This window comes from Giraffa tippelskirchi, chromosome 9 (genome assembly GCF_054371585.1).
Source record: "Giraffa tippelskirchi isolate mGirTip1 chromosome 9, T2T-mGirTip1v1.2.pri, whole genome shotgun sequence".
NCBI classification, from domain to species: domain Eukaryota; kingdom Metazoa; phylum Chordata; class Mammalia; order Artiodactyla; family Giraffidae; genus Giraffa; species Giraffa tippelskirchi.
Window position 1 is genome coordinate 156,071,192 of NC_137283.1, and position 17,764 is coordinate 156,088,955.

The 17,764-nt window shown below is 44.8% G+C and overlaps 1 protein-coding gene across 2 annotated transcripts; it reads left to right on the plus strand.

Annotated features, from left to right (window-relative positions):
- The first annotated feature begins 3,975 nt into the window (after positions 1–3,975).
- Positions 3,976–17,458, plus strand: LOC145520476 (uncharacterized). Of its 2 annotated transcripts, XM_081526949.1 has the most exons (5): positions 3,976–4,412; positions 7,230–7,384; positions 7,638–7,871; positions 8,497–8,579; positions 16,811–17,458. In XM_081526949.1, exons 4-5 carry the CDS (start codon positions 8,518–8,520, stop codon positions 17,433–17,435), a joined length of 687 nt encoding a protein of 228 aa, XP_081383075.1. In that variant the 5' UTR covers positions 3,976–4,412; positions 7,230–7,384; positions 7,638–7,871; positions 8,497–8,517; the 3' UTR covers positions 17,436–17,458. The 2 variants fall into 2 exon arrangements, 1 of the variants encoding a protein (XP_081383075.1); XR_014064496.1 differs by lacking the exons at positions 3,976–4,412; positions 16,811–17,458 and adding an exon at positions 9,211–10,475 and having other exon boundaries at positions 6,602–7,384; positions 7,638–8,579.
- The last annotated feature ends 306 nt before the right edge of the window (positions 17,459–17,764 follow it).

Sequence of the window (17,764 nt, forward strand, 5' to 3'; positions counted from 1 at the left end):
CATAGGTTAATTAGGAAATCTGTTGGTGCCGTTAAGAAACTTGGCACATTTAATTCACATTGACATTCTCAAGATATAGGTATAAGCGATGTTCATTCACTAATAGTGAGATGTCATTGAGCCTGTGAGAGACGATTGTTTGAAGAGCGCCTATAGTCAGGCAGTGTGGGAGACATGTTCTGGAACACTATGGATGTTTTCCAATCAAACCTACGTCTTTGAAATTATCCAGGGTGCAAAACTGATGCACACTTGAGTAGAGATGAAAGGAAGGAGTTAAAAGGGCTATTAAGTGGATTTGAAATTGGTTAAAAAGGAATCATCTAAGCAGCTCTGTCCCATGGCTAACATTTTAAATATGGTCACCACAGCTGTAAGGGGAGGCTAGAAAAAGCCCCCTAAATTATTCAGTATGTTATCTATTGAACTGAATTTTAAAGAGTCAGATAAAAGAATAGATAACTGGCATGAGTACTGAAAACACCTCCATACAGTGACCTAAAAATTGAGAGATGGCTTTCAGAATGGTTGCACCTTCTTTTTTTCTTTTAGTTTTATTGAGCTATAATGACGCTAGTGATAAAGAACCTGCCTGCCAATGCAGGAGACACAAGAGACGCAAGCTTGATCCCTGGGTTGCGAAGATCCCCTGGAGGAAGGCATGGCAACCCACTCCAGTATTCTTGCTTGGAGAATCCCATGGACAGAGGAACCTGGCGGGCTACAGTCCATGGGGTCGCAGAGAGTTGGAGTCGGACACGACTGAAGTGACTCAGCATGCACGCACTGTGTAAGTTGAAGGTGCACAGCATAATGATCTGGTTTATGTATATCATGAAATGATCACCACAGTAAATTTCATAAACATCCATCATATCATAGAGTGAGACAGACACACAGCTAAGATGAGAGCTGACCCCAAAGCCTGGGACCCCCATTATCAGGGCAATGGGCATCAGAGGCAGAGCCCCCAAGAAAGAACCTTCTAACTGGATGGCGCCACCACACCGGGGGAGAGGAGCCCTGCAGGACGGTTGTACGCTGAATTGTGCTGGCTTCCTTGTTTGCACTGTGGCCTCTGCCTTCAACTGAGCTGGTGCCCCACTCACGAGCATGTCTAAGATCTCCACTTTGCCTCTTGAGACCGGAGAACTCTCACCTCCTGCTCAGGATTCCCCGTGGGAAAAGAGAAGGGGTTGTGATGGGAGGTTCAAACTGCTTCAGAGAAAGACTTTCAACCAATCCTGGTTTTGTCCCCACCTGTCCCTCCAGAAAGATGCTGGAAACTCTAATTTCCGAGGTTTCCTCAGGTCTGTGGCTCAACTCCGCCTGCATCTGGGTATCTTCCTTGGCCAGCTCACATCCACAAAAATCAGTGACCATGAGATATCTGACTTAGAGCCTCCAAAATGTGGTTGCTTGTAGCTCATGTCCTCCCTGGTTCTTTCTGCCCTGTGAGTCTAAGCGTTTCTCTGCCTTTATTATCATTTTAATGCAATTTTCAGAGGAAGTGGCTACAAAACACATTTGTTCCATCTGCCATGCTTAACTGGCTCTTCGGAAACAAAAATACGTTCACAGGCAAGAAAAACATGTGTCTAAGCCTGTATATGATCTATGAGTTTTACACAGGATATACTTGCAACCTGCAAAACCTCACGACTAAACAGGTGAGCTACGCCCCCACTGCAGAACATTTCTGTCAAGTCTGACCCCTTCAATTAAGCAGTCTCTTTTTGTGCTCAGAGAAGAGTGAGAAAAGCCAGCCAGCCATCCTCAACTGTTCATGTCTCCAGTAACAAGGCCATCATCTGAGCGGGAGTTAGACCATTTGTCGCAAGGCTTTGCCACTGTTATTTTAGGGCGAGACTATGAAATGGTGCAGCCTACTAAATTGTACCATCGCCAGAGCTCTGGACACTCTGTAACTTCTAAATTTTGAAACTTTAAAATAGAGGAAGAATATCTCACTTGTAAAGGAAACGGATGTGATTTCTTGCCCTAGTCTTTAACTAGGGCAAGTTAACCAGTTAGCCGAGCCAGTAGTCCGGGCTGTTTCTGAAGCCCAGAGGGAGAGCTGAGCTGATTTCAGATCCTAACTGGATGAGCCGTTACCTCATTTGACCCAGCTCTCTGCCGTGGGCACTAAGATGATGGGCAAGAAGAGACTGGGCTGGCAGATAAACACAAAGCCTGACGTCCTGTCTGTTCCCTCACACCCACCAGAAAAGAAAACCTATAACAAAAGCAGTTTCCTAAGATGCCACCTCAGCTCATCCTTGCGTGGGAGACCCTCAGAGAGTCTTTGTCCTGAGAGCTTCTTTGTCCATTCCCCAGTCCCTCCTTCATTCGCAGTCGTGAGACCTAGACCATCTGATTTCCCAAAGAAAAGTTCTATAAATTAAAATAAAGAACAGGAATAAAATACGAAGACAGGCCACACATTTTTAACATGCTTTCTTGTAACAGATTTTATGCATGCTGGCTACTTTGCAGTATTTTCACTACAGAACAGAGAAAGCTCGCCTCTCAGAGCCCCCAAAGGTGAAAGGAAAAATCATACATGGCTTTCATCACTGCCGACCATCTCAGATATAGAGAAAGAAGTGGGTAAAGATACTCCACATCATGGCTTCAGGGAAATGCAAATTAAATCAACAACAAGGTACCACTACCACAGAGGAGTTAGGCAGTTTCTCAACAAAGCTAGACATACTCTTATCATATGATCCAGCAATATCACTCCTAGGTATGTGCCTAAATGATGTTAAAATGTATGCCTACACCAAAACCTGCACATAGATATTTATAACAGCTTTATTCAACCCCAAAGTGTGTCTGTTTTACTTGTTTTGCTTGAGATTTCTTTTTTTTTGGTCACATCATGTAACATGAGAGGATCTTAGTTCCCCAACCAGAAATCAAACCCGTGCTCCCTGCACTGGAAGCACAGTCTTAACCACGGGACCACCAGGGAAGTCCCAACACCTTTATTCGTAACTGCCAAAACTTGGAAGTAACTGAAATGTCTCTTGGGAAGTGAATGGATAAATAAACTGTGGTACATCCAGAAAATGGAATATCATTCACCACTAAAAAAAAATGAACTCTAAAGCCATACAAAGACACAGAGGAAACTTAAACATATATACTAAGTGAAAGAAACCAACCTGAAAAGACTATGTACTGTATGATTTCAACTACATGACATTCTGGAAAAGGCAAAACTATGAAACAGCAATAAATAAACAAGATTTGTGGTTCCACGGTTTGGTTGGAGGGAGGAATGAACAGGAGGAGTACAGAGGATTTTTAGGGCAGTGAAATACACTGTATGATACTACGTTGGTAGATACACGTCATTTTATGATTGTCAAGACCTACAAAAACCCCAGAATGAATAACACCAAGACTGAACCCTAATGTAAGCCATGGACTTGGGGTGATAATGATATGTCGCTGTAAGTTCATCAGCTGTAACAAATGCACCGCTCAAGTAGGGGATATTGATAGTGGGGGAGGCTCTGCACATGGGGAGGCAGGGAGTATATGAGAAATCTGTACCTTCTGCTCAGTTTTGCTGTGACCCTCAAACTACTCTAAAAAATAAAGTCTGTTTTTTCTTTAAGTGAATTCATCTCACCACAGTGACCAGGTTCCATCCACAGAACTTGGCCAAGCTTGGTATCCTCTTCCCCATCCTAGGGAGAGAAATCGACACTGTCCAGATTTTTGAAAAAAGATAACAGATGGAAGGGGTAAAAGGAAGGAAATGAGTGAGAGAAGAGGGAGGAACCTCACCAACAGAGGGCTGAGAAACCAGGATGGGCTGCAACTAGTTATTACTACGTTGGTTTTCCATTGCTGCCTAACAAATTAGCACAAACATAGTGGCTTCAAACAACACACATGTATTACATCACAATTTCTCTATGTCAGGAGTATACCAAAGTGTAGCTGGTTCCTCTGCTCAGGGTCTAACAAGATTTCAATCAAAGGGTCAACTGGGCTACATTTCATCAGAGGATCAACTAGCGAAAGATTTACTTCCAAGTGCCCCCAGGTTGCTGTCAGAACTAGTCTCCTTGAGGCTGTGGAACTCATAGGCACTTGTTTCTTCAAAGCGAGAAGGAGAAAGAGTCTCTGACCTCAGAGAGGGTCCCAGACCCTCCTTTAAGGACTTTTTCCTGATTAAGTCAGGCCCACCAGGATAATCTTTTTTATTAACTCAAAATCAACTGATTTGGGACTTTAATTAAAATCCTGTCCATCTTTGCTATATAACATAACCACAGGAGTGACAGCTCATCTCCTTTGCCACATGTTGTAGACCAGAAGAAAGTCACGGTTTCAAAGAACACTTGAGGGCAGGCGATTATGCAAAGATGTGACGCACTGGGAATCACCTTATGGTATGTTCACCACAATTACTCCACATTTTCCTAAGCAGAAAGTAAAGGGAACTGTTGGAAAGGATTTTTCACTTATGTCAGCCTTTGGGGTTTATGAATCATTTCCTTATTAAACTATAAAAAGAACAGATTAATTAATTTAGGGCCTGGCTAGGAGAGGAGAGCGTCTCCTAATCTTTGGCCAAGAATTACATTCAAATATGTTCATTTGAGGGTGTCCCTTGTGGCTCAGCTGGTAAAGAATCCGCCTGCAATGCAGGAGACCTGGGTTCGATCCCTGGGTTGGTAAGATCCCCTGGAGAAGAGAAAGGCTACCCACTCGAGTATTCTGGCCTGGAGAATTCCATGGACTGTATAGTCCATGGGGTAGCAAGAGTCAGACACAACTGAGCAACTTTCACTTTACATGTTGATTTGAAAAGAGTGCAGAATGCAGTAAATACTCTGGCTGCATTTTCATTGTCAGTCACGTGACCCAGTGACAAATGGCTAGACAACATATTTCTGAGACAAACCCGGGCAATATTTTAAAATGAGTCATGCACTTTTCTTTCCACCTTTGGAAACACATACCTCCCCCTAGCCTACTCCATCTGAAGCATCTGTCTGCCTGGAGGATGGTTAGGATTTGGCACCAAAAGAATGCCAAGGGAAAGACCTTGGCTTTTAACATGCAGTGGGGGTTCTTCTTCAAGAAATTACCTTAAAGAATAGGGTACTGTCTTAGGAAAGGTTGTCTGTATTCCTTAACTTCCCCTGTTAGGCATCAGGGGCAGTTTGGAGTTTTGGTAGAGAGGCTCTGAGCTGAAAGAGGATGGGCCATGTGTGGAGCCTGAGAAGTGGGAGGAGGTGGCCCACAGCAGGCCGGACGGAGGATACAGCTGAGCGCCTCCCAAGTCAGGGAGGAGAGCCCATCAGGTGAAGCTGTCCCCACCACAGACATCACTGTGCAACCAAGGGCAAGCTGCTGCCACCTGCCACAGGGCCACTGTCCCAGTGCCAGAAGAAGCAAAGATACTGGTCCCAAAGACCCCAGCTCTTCCCAGCTGCTCTAACACAGAATAAGACATGTGTCCACTCATATACCTGGACATTACCTTAAACAGAGAACAACGAAAAGTGGAGGCTGAGAAATTGAGCACGTGGAAAGAATGATCCCCTTATATAAAACAATAAGCCCATAAAACAATACTATAACTCTATACATGTAAGGTTATAGAAATGTGTGTGTTTGTGTATTATGTGTGTGTGTAGCTCAGGAGGGAAGGGGCTGGGCCTGAGAACAAGATGAGGGTACAACTTTATCAAATGTAAAGTGAAGTAAAGTAAAGTGAAGTAGCTCAGTCATGTCTGACTCTTTGCAACCCCGCGGACTGTAGCCTACCAGGCTCCTCCCTCCATAGGATTCTCCAGGCAAGAATACTGGAGTGGGTTGCCATTTCCTTCTCCAGCGGATCTTCCCAACCCAGGGATCAAACCCGGGTCTCCTGCACTGCAGGGAGACACTTTAATCTCTGAGCCACCAGGGAAGCCCTTATCAAATGTAGATTTCAGAATTATGCATGTAATCAAAGCTTATTGTACAAAAGAATCATTTAGGAAATTTTTAAATACACATTCTCTGGCCCTACCTTAGATCTTCTGAATCAGGTTCTGTGAGTGGGAGGCCAGGTTTCTACATTTTTAAAAGGCATTTCAGATGACTTTGCTGCAGAGAGAGATCAACATCCACCTGCAGACCTACAGTTCAGAATCGCTGCACAAGATTTTGTTTGCTCGAGTGCTGATTAAACTTTGTCAATAGCAGACAGGTTTAAATAGTATTTGAAAGATCTCAAGATCTACCAAAGCAGGAAAACACTTGCCTCCAACTCCCACACTGAAAACCTTCACTAGAACATGAGCTCTGTGAGACCTGGGGTTTCATCTCTTCTACTCCACTCTGTACAGCCAGTACCCAGAACACGAGCTGTCACACCGAAGGCCCTCGATAAATACACGGTGAGTGAATGAATGAGTGATGGACCTGCAAACACATCTGCATCCCTAACAACAAACAAAACAGCCAAGTGGAATGGGAGACCCATCATGTCATCAAAACTAAGGACATCATTTCATTCTCTTTTTTCTCAGCTCAAATACAAATAAAATAGCTTCTCCTTCTAATGCAGCTGGGTCTCAAGAGCACCCTCCCTTCTCTCTATGGCTAATCTGGCACTCTGCCACATGCACGACAAAGAAACATTAAACTGGACTCCAAAAATCCTTGCAAAGCCGCGCTTCTACTGATGACTCTGAAGGAGTCCCCAGAGGGAGCCTCACATGACATGCAAGGAGCAAACTTCCCCAAAATCACATTTCCCGGTTTCTCCCACCCCCCCAGAAGTCTTCACCCCGCATAGCCGCTCCCCTAACCCCGCATCGCTCCCCCAGCATCCCCCAGCCTGCACTGCCTCCTTCCTCCTTCTCCTCTCCCTTCACTCCTGCCTCCTCTGGCCTTCCTGGTCTTTTTCACTCCTCTCTAGGCTTAGTCGCTCAGTCATGTCTGACTCTTTGTGACCCCACAGCCTGCCAGGCTCCTCTGTTCATGGGGATTCTCCAGGCAAGAATACTGGAGTGGATTGTCATTCCCTTCTCCAAGTGATCTTCCCAATCCAGGGATCGAACCCAGGTCTCCCACACTGCAGGTGGATTCCTTCACCTTCGGAGCCACCAGAGAAGCCCAATTAACTTCACATTCCTCATACAGTAACTTCACACTCCTCGTACAATTGATGCCCTCAGTGCCCTGATGTTCTCCTTCAACCCACTTCCCAGATCACCTGGAGAAAGGTCCTGTGATAGTTCAACAGGAGACAAAGAATCGACGTCTTCTTCGAGAGGTCAACCTTCAACCTCCCTCCAGGAAGTTCGCACCACTTGCCTGGTCACCACACCTGTTTGGCAGCCCAGGACTCGATTTCAATGCCAAGGTCATCATCCTACATTTATTATTACGCTGTCTGCAGTTGCTCCCAGTTTGTTGCATTCGTGTGTGTGTGTGTGTGTATGTATGTGGGTCTGCACTTCTCCCCCACAAGAAGATTACAAGATTCTTGAGGACAGACACGCTGCCTTTTTATGTCTCTTAGATTCCTTCCACAACTGATCTCCACGTATTTGCTGGATAAATATTTGCTAGTCTCCTAAAGGGCTTCAGGTAACACTTTTGCCTTTCTCTTCCAGAAAGAATATGTCTGTGGAGTAAAAAGGCAACCACGTCATCTCTGAATATAAAGGACAACTGTGTATGTAAATATATGATAGGAATAGTCATTCAAACATGAAATTGATCCTGGAGGACTCATAAAATAAACTGTAGGTGACCTGAACGTCTCCTGTGGATTACCAGCCAATTAATTCTACTGACAGTGTACAAGGAATGGTTTACATTAAAGTAGTTTTTGAAAGTAGGCAATGGTAAGTCATCACCCATTATCTTCTTCCCGCTAATGTGAGAAGTGTATCTGGCTACTGGGCCAGATTTGTCTCCGTGGCTATTATGCCCTGCTGTAGACAGAGAAACCCCAGCCAGGAGAGATTACGCCTGAAGAGTCCAGATTCAGGGAATTTGTCTTTTCCCTCCAGCCCCCAAAAATACCTGAGAAAGAGCTACCAGAGGGGGAGGAGGAGATCGCTATGGCATAAAGGGAGATCTTAGCGCGGGTTTTAGGCTCATTAGGACTGAATGGTGCAAAATAGTCAAATGCTGGAAAGTAGGTCAGTGGAAAAGACAAGATAGACTCTCAGTGAAAATCATATGTGCTTTTCCACCCTGATGCAAAGCTACCCTGAGTCACAGCAAATGTTGTTGTTGTGGTCTCACACACTGTCTGAAAGGCAAATGGACAGCAAGTAGCTGTGCAGGCCAGCAAGAGTGGCCAGGACTCTCGCGCCCTCGGAACGGTGTCAAGCGCAGTTCACACAGAGCAAAATTAATGTTGGAAACAAGAGGCAAAGTTCACTTACGAGCAACTCTCTAATGGGCAATTACCTCTTCTCTTTTCCTTCATTTCTCTTTCCTTCCCTCCCCCCCAACGTTAAGGTACAGTAGGCAGTAGAGGATATGGAGGAGACTGCAGTTTTATTTAGTCTGGCAAAGAAGGCAGCTTTTATGCATTTTCTGAGGTATGTATAATTACAGGTGCAGTTAATGTGCTTAAGAGCTTAGGGGAAGCAATTGCATATGAAAGATAACTTCCTAACAGACAGCTTTATTACAGCCGGGCCGGCCGCCTCTCAGCTCCGGAATTATGCACACATCTCCCTATTTCCCATCCCTCTTGTCCTCGAGGTCAGCTCTGTTAAAGATGCGGGCACCTGTGGAAACATTTGGCAGGGAGTGAAGCTGGGCCCTGAGACTTACACATATGCTTAATACAGGTCCTCAAATCCCATGGAACTCAGTGATGAAGGGAAGCCCTTGGGGGAGGCTATGCCCAAGACTCTCACAACTAATACCTCACTGATACCTACTGGAAACTGAGACTGAGCAACCACACACCATTTCAAGAACACAGATGAGGAGCTCCACAGGAGCCCTTTTTAAATGGACATGAGATTTTAATAGCATCAACCAGACAAGCCCATTGAACTGGGTGCCAGTCAGAGCCCTGCTGAAGGCCCACTGATGCCCTCTCATTCTCCTCCATTAGGCCAGATGACCAAATGAGGAACATCTTGTATACCAAGGGCCCAGGATCTGGGGGGAGGAATCAAAAATATGTGGAAAACACAATGTGGTTCAATTCTTCCACAGGGCAGATATGGAGATCAAGTCAAAGGGAAGAAAGAGCAAGAAGGAAATGAAAAGCCAGAAAGAGAGGGAGAAAAATGAAGGAGTTGAAAGTCAGCCAGTGATACAATCTCCTCTTGCTCCCTCTCTCTCTCCATCTTTCCCCATCTCTATGTGTCCCTCTCCCTCTCTCTCATTCACACACATACACACACACATACACACACTCACACTCAGAGAGATGTGCCAAAACAGCCATACATAACTGAGACAAAACACAAGGATACAGAGAAGGATACACTGAGAGACACAGACATAAAGACACAGAGAAAAGCTACAACTTGAACTTCTTCCCTTCAAAGGCTGAGTCAGACGAATGCTCATCTTTTTTTTTTAAAGGGCTGTATTTTTGTGAATGTAAGCACCAATAGTGATGTCATCTCTTGGTACTTACTACATGTTCTGGCTGAACTGGAGCTAAGAACACCCTGTCCCTTCCACACAGGTCGTCAGTGGTCTGGGAGAAGCAATGGCCCAAGGCCTAGATTACATGTGACACTTTACAGCCTATATATTCTAGTCTCTCTTACGATTATTCCTTTAACTTTCTGGAGAGGCAGGAAGTCGAATGCATAATGCAATTTTTTAGTCTTTTACCTTGCTCCTCAATTAACCCAGGCCAGTTGACATGGCTGTGTACCATATGCCTCCCCTCAAAAATTACTGGTCCTTAAAGTCAGCAATACTGTGTCATAAGCTTCAAAGTTAAAGGAACTAGATCTTAATTGTTCCCACCACAAAGAAGAAATGAAAATTATGTGATGGAGCTGTTAGGTAACCTTATGCGGTAATCGTGTTGTACTATATAAATGTATTAAATCAACATGATGCACACCTTAAACTTACTCAGTGTTATGTCAATGGTATTTCAATTTTTTAAAATATCATTTTCACAAAGAATTCTTCAACACTCCCCCCTTTCATACCAGCACCCCAATGCCACAGTTGTTCCACTCTCTTATTGGGTTAAGCATTGTGAACAAAATGGCTAGGATGATGCTATTCATACTGCTGAAGCCAGGGGTACAGAAGAACCAATGAATACTGTTCTACTTTTCCACTCAGTGTTATCTCAGGATCCAAAATGGCTGCTGGACCTCCAGGCATCATGTCCATGTGTAAAAGCTAAAAGAGACTTTCTCTAGCTGAGTCAGCTCTCTCTAGCTGAGTCAGCCTTCTTGGAAGTGTCCTTGTAACTTTCTGTACGATAAACATGTGCTGTGCTGTGCTTGGCTGTGTCCAACTCTTTGCGACCCCGCAGACTGTAGCTTGCTAGACTCCTCTGTCCATGGGGATTCTCCAGGCAAGAATACTGGAGTGGGTTGCCATGCCTTCCTCCGGGAGATCTTCCCAACCCAGGGATGGAACCCAGGTCTCCCGCATCGCAGGCCGATTCTTTACCATCTGAGCCACCAAGGAAGCTCATATGATAAATATGTATAGGGTCAACACTTAGCCACATGATCATATCTGACTACAAGGGAAAGCAACCTGGCCTTTCTACTGAGTGCATTGCCATTACAAGTAAAATTAGGATTCTGCTTTTAAGGAAGAAGGAAAATTTGGATAGCAGGAAAATAACTGATTAAACCATGTATTACATATATGTAAATGAAATAGTTTCATTCACTCACCAAATATTTATTGACAGTCACTCTGTGCCAGCTCTCTTCTGTCCCTCAGGGCACTCTCACGCCCTGACCCTAGCAGACTATTCCGAGCAGCCCCATGCCTGTGATGGGCAACCACACATCACACCTCAATCTTCCCTTGGCAGACACTCAGTTCCTGCGTCCCCAAGCTCCAGGCAACACTGGTCAAGCCCTGTATTCTCCTAATACCCCCCACCCCAACATGGCTAGCAGTGTGGTGAAGTGCCTGTGTGGCAGGTTGGGGACACAGCACACTGACTTTCTCCTGAAACAATTCCTCACTGTCAGCCTTGGGCTTCTTGAACTGTCTTTTCCAGAATTCCCCTCCCTCTATGATTCTGGGCTAGTGTTGGCCACAAGACAAAACTTGTACGAGACACAGAAGGTGGAAGTGAAGTGGAAGCCATCATTTTTGGGTCCTGAAGCCCTGGCTGCGCATGTAGGCAGCTCGCTGGTCTGTGGTCTCCCTAACTGCCGAGGGGTAACACTCACATGTGCAGCTCCTCTGGTTCCCAGGGGATCCCAGTTGGCTTCTCTGCGTCCTGGGCCCAGCAGGCATGCTGCTCCAAGGCAGAAGTCACCCCCTTTTCCTGCTCTGAGCTGGAGTTGGGGAGCCAGGCACACGAACTGGCTTGGCAGGATTGAGTTTTCTTTGCAGGGGGCGGGGGGGAGGGAGGTCCCAGTTCATTCTGAGGTTTTCATTGCCTCCTGGTTCTCATCCACATCCACATTCCAACAACTTCCGGTCCAACAGACCTCCAGGCCCACAGGCAGATAAGGAGCAAGTGAGCAGAGGCTGCACCGGGGTCTCCCACAGCTACATGACACCCAGTCCTTAAGAAATCCCTAGGGCCCTCACAGCAGTTCTGCTCCTCTGAATGAACCCTGACCAAGACCCCTCCCAATTAATTTCCACTCCCCTCATGCAGCTGAAGCAGGTATGCAAGGGGCAGGGCTGGCAGGACCTGTATGTTCACACTCCCTTTGCAAGTCCTACCGAGGCCATCTAGCACCTCATTTTAGAATGTGGGTGCACATGACAACTAGTATTTGTTCTCAGCCTTTGGGGCTTCACCTGAAACTCAAGAGATGACAGAATGTTAAGCACAATTCTTCCCACGTGCTAACTGATAGATGATAGTAGGGCTTCCCTGCTGGCTCAGCAGTAAGAACCCGCCTGCCAATGCAGGAGACGCAGGTTCAATCCCCAGGTTGGAAAGATCCCCTGGAGAAGGAAATGGCAACCCACTCCAGTATTCTTTCCTGGGAAATCCCATGGGCAGAGGAGCCTGGAGAGCTACAGTCCACTGGGTCACAAAGAGTCCGACACGACTTAGTGACTAAACAACAACATTAGATCTAGATTGATGAAAACATAGATACATCCCTAGAGCTTTTCTCTCATGCTTTCCAGAGAACTCAGGCCATGGGGCTACATAAAAGTCACACAGAATAATAATGAGGTCCCAGCCATTACAAACTCTCTTGGTTCAGATGTTATTATTGGAAATACGAGCCAAACCCACTTTATGCTAATCTCCCCCTACATTGAGTAATATAATACTATAATGCTCAGTATAAATGGCAACCCATTTCACTGTTCTTGCCTGGAGAATCCCAGGGACGGCGGAGCCTCACGGGCTGCCATTTATGGGGTCGCACAGAGTCGGACACGACTGAAGCGACTTAGCAGCAGCAGCAGCAGTATAAAAACATTCTAAACACAATCCTATTAAACCTCAAACATTATTTTTAATTTTAAAAAATGGAACTCATTCTTGGAATGTTTTTTCCTATCAATATGTGAACATTTAGATATTCACTTTAAAAATTATTTATTTAATAAATTTGAGTACTTTTATAGATTTTTTTAAATTGTATTTTCTTTTGAGGAATTTTGCTATTTAATTTTACATATTTATTTAGTTTTAAGTATATGTTTGTAGAATAACAGTAAATGAAATGTTCCTTATTTTGGAAATTAAGGTAAATATTTCAATATTATCTTTACAAAAGCATATGCCCAATAGGACAGCATTTCCCAAGTCGAGTTTTATAAAATGGAATACTAAAAAAGTGTTAATTAAACGAATAAAGTGGTTTTTTTTTTTTTGGTCCAGCAGATTTGGAATACATTGGGTTAAAAAATTTCAAATTGGTTTCTTTACCTCAAGACTCATCAGTGAGTTTAGTATGACGGCATGCTTAACCTCACCAAAAGGAGGTATAAGATGTAGGATTTTCCAAATGTATTTACCAATAGAAACTTTTGGTAAAATATCTTGAGGAACCAGAATACTAAGGAACACACTTCAGGAAAGTATCCCCGGAAAATTATACAATATCTCAAAATAAAACTAGTGACATTTAAATATATTTGTATCATGTTGAATACAGACAAGATTTATGCCATACACTGGCTGCATGTCTTGACTATGATTTACTGAAATCACTATTTTATCATGACACTTCCATATCTCCAGTCAAAAAGAATAGTAAGAATACCAAAGCACACTCTTAAGATTATACATAAATAACTAATTGGGGGCGGGGGTTCACTCCTCATACACAGTAATTTCTACAGAACTGACTGATAATCGGAGAAGGCAATGGCACCCCACTCCAGTACTCTTGCCTGGAAATCCCATGGATGGAGGAGCCTGGTAGGCTACGGTCTATGGGGTCGCGAAGAGTCAGACACGACTGAGCAACTTCACTTTCACTTTTCACTTTCATGTATTGGAGAAGGAAATGGCAACCCACTCCAGTGTTCTTGCCTGGAGAATCCCAGGGATGGGGGAGCCTGGTAGGCTGCCGTCTATGGGGTCACACAGAGTCAGACACGACTAAAGCAACTTAGCAGCAGCAGCAGCAGACTGATAATAACATGACTTTGGACTTTATTTACCAGACATTTCTCTCTAGCCTAAATGACACTGTAAGACAGGGGTTCGACACTGACACCTGAGAAATAATGGTAATAATTCTATTTCTAGCTGTAAGATGGAATAAACAACTTGAAAACCTTCCACTTTAAAAAATCTTCTCAAATACAGATGAAGCGTAGCAAATATTCTGTTAAAAGGATAGCTGAAATTTACAGTGAAGTAAAGCAACTCCCCAAGGGCTAGTAAAGAATTAGGAATTAGAAGTCAGAAAGTTAAGGTCAGCTATGTTGAAGCAGGAGAGGCTCCAAGTGAACCAAGAGATTTGGGTTATAACATCTCACAGGCATAGACATCAAGACTTAGCCCCAACAAGACTGAAAGTTAAAACTGAGACCCATAAATGAAGCCAAGAATTTCAAAGGACTACATTCCCAATGAAAGGATGAATCAGAGGGCAGGGGGAAATTCATCCACTGGCCCAGAGAAATATCAAGGAAGTTTTTAATTATTGGCCTGAGTTTTGGCTAGAAAAAGACTATGCTGAGAATTTGAAAAAAAAAGAAAAAATGGACCCACTTACCACTCTAGTTTTTGGCTTAAATTTATAGGTTTACATGGTCTAGAAACCCTCAAGCCAAGAAATTAAGATGAAAATATTTCCAAAATGCTAATATCTTTAAGGTGTCTGGCAGAAGAAGACTCAAAACTACCCTGAAGGAGGGCATCCCAAACTCAGGCTACAAAGAAATTCACAGATAATCCCACCAAAGACATGCATGTAACCTAGAATTTAGAGACATGTGCCTGATGAACCCATCTGCAGGGTGGCAATGGAGACACAGACTTAGGGAACAGACTTGTGGACACAGGAGGGGATGGAGAGGGTGGGACAAATTGACACAGTAGCATTGAAACATATATATTACCACATGTAAAATAGGTAGCTGGTGGGAATTCACTGTTAGGACTCAGGGAGCTCAAACCCGTGTTCTGTGACAACCTAGAGGGGTGGGATGGGGTGGGAGGTGGGAGGGAGGCTCAAGAGGGAGGGGACATATGTATACTCATGGCTGATTCATACTGATGTATGGCAGAAACCAATACAATATTGTAAAGCAATTATCCTCCAATTAAAAATAATTTTTTTTAAAAAAGACAGTGAGACTTAGAGAAATAAAGTAACTGCCCAAGAAAAACAATCAAAATCTGGCTATATATATTTTTATACTAGTTATGCTTAAACCATAATATTACAGAAAGGTTAGAAATATAAGAACAGAGAAAGGATACACCAGAAAAATACAAACCAAATGAAAGTTCGTATGTGTGTGTGCTAATTTGCTTCAGTAATGTCTGACTCTTTGTTGACTCCATGGACTGTAGCCCGCCAGACTCCTCTGTCCACGGGATTCTCCAGGCAAGAATACTGGAGTGGGTTGCCATTTCCTCCTCTGGGGGATTTTTCTGACCCAGGGATCGAACCTGAGTCTCTTATGTCTCCTGCACTGGCAGGTGGGTTCTTTACCACTAGCACCACCCGGGTATTAGGTTCTGTTCAGGATACCCAATTAGAGACAAGGAAGAAGAACACTGGAGAGCTACAGTAAAGGAAAAAAGCACACATGAAAAGTTTAGAAAATGCCTACTTAAATTCACACCAGTGGACATAAGCTTACATGGTTTACAATGAAAGGGGCTAAGATGAGTATTTGTTTACAATTTAGAAAGAGAGACAGAATAGGCTAAGAGCCTTCTCACCAAAGAGGGATTTTCACTGAAGCAAACCAAGGACAAGGGAGAGAACTTACAGTAAGGTTACAGAAATGTCTCTCAGCAGCCAAGAGACCGTGTACAGTTGGACTCATCATATCCTTGGGAGCAAGGCCGCTCTCTCCATCTCTTGGGGCCCCCATGGCTCGCATCCCCTTCCATTCTCATGCCTGTCCCCTCTCCTCTCCCTGAAGACCACTTTCTAGGTACATCCATCAGCTTGCCAGGGCACCAAGACAGCCACTGCAGACATTAAGTCTCCATGGCCTGCACACTGGCCGCAGTCTCTCTCATTTTCATAATTTCAAGCTACAGAAAAGAACCAAGCCATAAAAAACCTAAGTCCCCAGACAGCACGGAGCCAGGAGCCTCCTACCCCTGCTGGATCATCCCAGGCCAAGAGAAGTGAATGATCTACTGGGACATGGCTTTTTAGAGCAAGAAAGCCTGTGGGCAGAGAAGCGATAACAGAACTACCCTCTACACTGAGAACCACTCTACTCAATGTCCAATTGAGTAGAAGAAAACAAGGATGTCATTTGTGAGAGGAGACATTAAGGTTAATAAATAAGAGCTTATCTAATGAAGGGAGGGGCTTCCCTGGTGGCTCAGATGGTAAGAATCTGCCTGCAGCGTAGGAGACCCAGGTTCAATCCCTGGGTTGGGAAGTTCCCCTGGAGAAGGGAAAGGCAACCCACTCCAGTATTCTTGCCTGGAGAATCCCGTGGACAGAGGATCCTAGCAGGCTACAGTCCAAGAGGTCACAAAGAGTCAGACACGACTTAGCGACTAACATGGTTTTCACTTATCTAGGGGAAGAACTGTGATCGCTTGCATATTAATTCAATGGGCATTTATTAAACACTACAGGCCAGGAACTGAACTAGACCCAGGTGATACAAAGGTAAAAAGTGCCACCTGCAAAGAACTCAAAGGTAATGGAGTGTATTATTAAGAAAAGCTGTGCCATTTGCTTTTCAGGAAAATTAAAAGAATGGTCCTTCTGGAGAACTCTGAATACAGTAGAGCTGAAGGCACTCAAGCTATTCTTAAATGTCCTTTAAGTGACACCCAGCCCTTGTTTGCACGAAGCTCTACACGTGAGCCTTAGGTTTCGTGTTACTTCTGGGAACATCCACTTCATCTTAGGAAATCACTTGTCAAAGGCAGCTAGAAATGAGGCAGTCACCTTTGTGGTTTGTGGTGTTTCTTCTCACCAAGTTCACTTACTATTCAATCGGTTTTCTCTTTCAGCACAGAGACCCGGGATCCACCAGTACGCGGAATCAGAGGCTTTCTCTTCCCGCCCAGAGACCCGGGATCCACCAGTACGCGGAATCAGAGGCTTTCTCTTCCCGCCCAGAGACCCGGGATCCACCAGTACGCGGAATCAGAGGCTTTCTCTTCCCGCCCAGAGACCCGGGATCCACCAGTACGCGGAATCAGAGGCTTTCTCTTCCAGCCCAGAGACCCGGAATCCACCAGTACGCGGAATCAGAGGCTTTCTCTTCCAGCACAGACACCCGGGATCCACAAGTACGCGGAATCAGAGGCTTTCTCTTCCAGCACAGAGACCCGGGATCCACCAATACGCGGAATCAGAGGCTTTCTCTTCCAGCACAGAGACCCGGGATCCACCAATACGCGGAATCAGAGGTTTTCTCTTCCAGCACAGAGACCGGGGATCCACCAGAACGCGGAATCAGAAGCAGACAGGTGTCTCCAGAGTGAGGCTGCTTTATTACCACTGGAGCCATGTGTTCCGCAGACACAGGGTTGCTGGGTTTACACAGTAGCCCCTTGCTCTGGGCTGCTCAGCGAACATCACAAACATATTAGCCCTGATGCACTAGTACATTTCTACAAGGAAATAAAATAATATTCCCTGGTGGGAAAGTTAAAGCTTGGTAAGAGGACTTAACCCGCTGCACGGAATTAGCGATGAGCGAATTCTGAGCTCCTAATTCCCAGTCTCGTGTGGCAAACAGAAAACTCACAGCCCAGCAGTTGGAACTCTCCAGGCGCACTACCAGTATCACCTATTTCTAATTATCCCTGTTTGTGTGATGAGTTCCTGATTAGGGTCAGAGTCAGGAGAACAGAACCAGGAGAAAGCAGAGGTCATAAATTTCTTTTTCTGTCTAGTGCCTGCAGGGCGCTTGGGGCCAGTCCTGCTTGATGGTTCAGGCCATCCCCCGGCAGTGACAG

Bases quoted from the DNA above. Each gene is read 5' to 3' on its own strand.
- LOC145520476 (XM_081526949.1), top strand. From the start codon at position 8,518: ATGGAGGAGACTGCAGTTTTATTTAGTCTGGCAAAGAAGGCAGCTTTT. The intron at 8,580-16,810 runs GTATGTATAATT...TTTCTCTTTCAG, and splicing joins GCTTTTATGCATTTTCTGAG to CACAGAGACCCGGGATCCAC.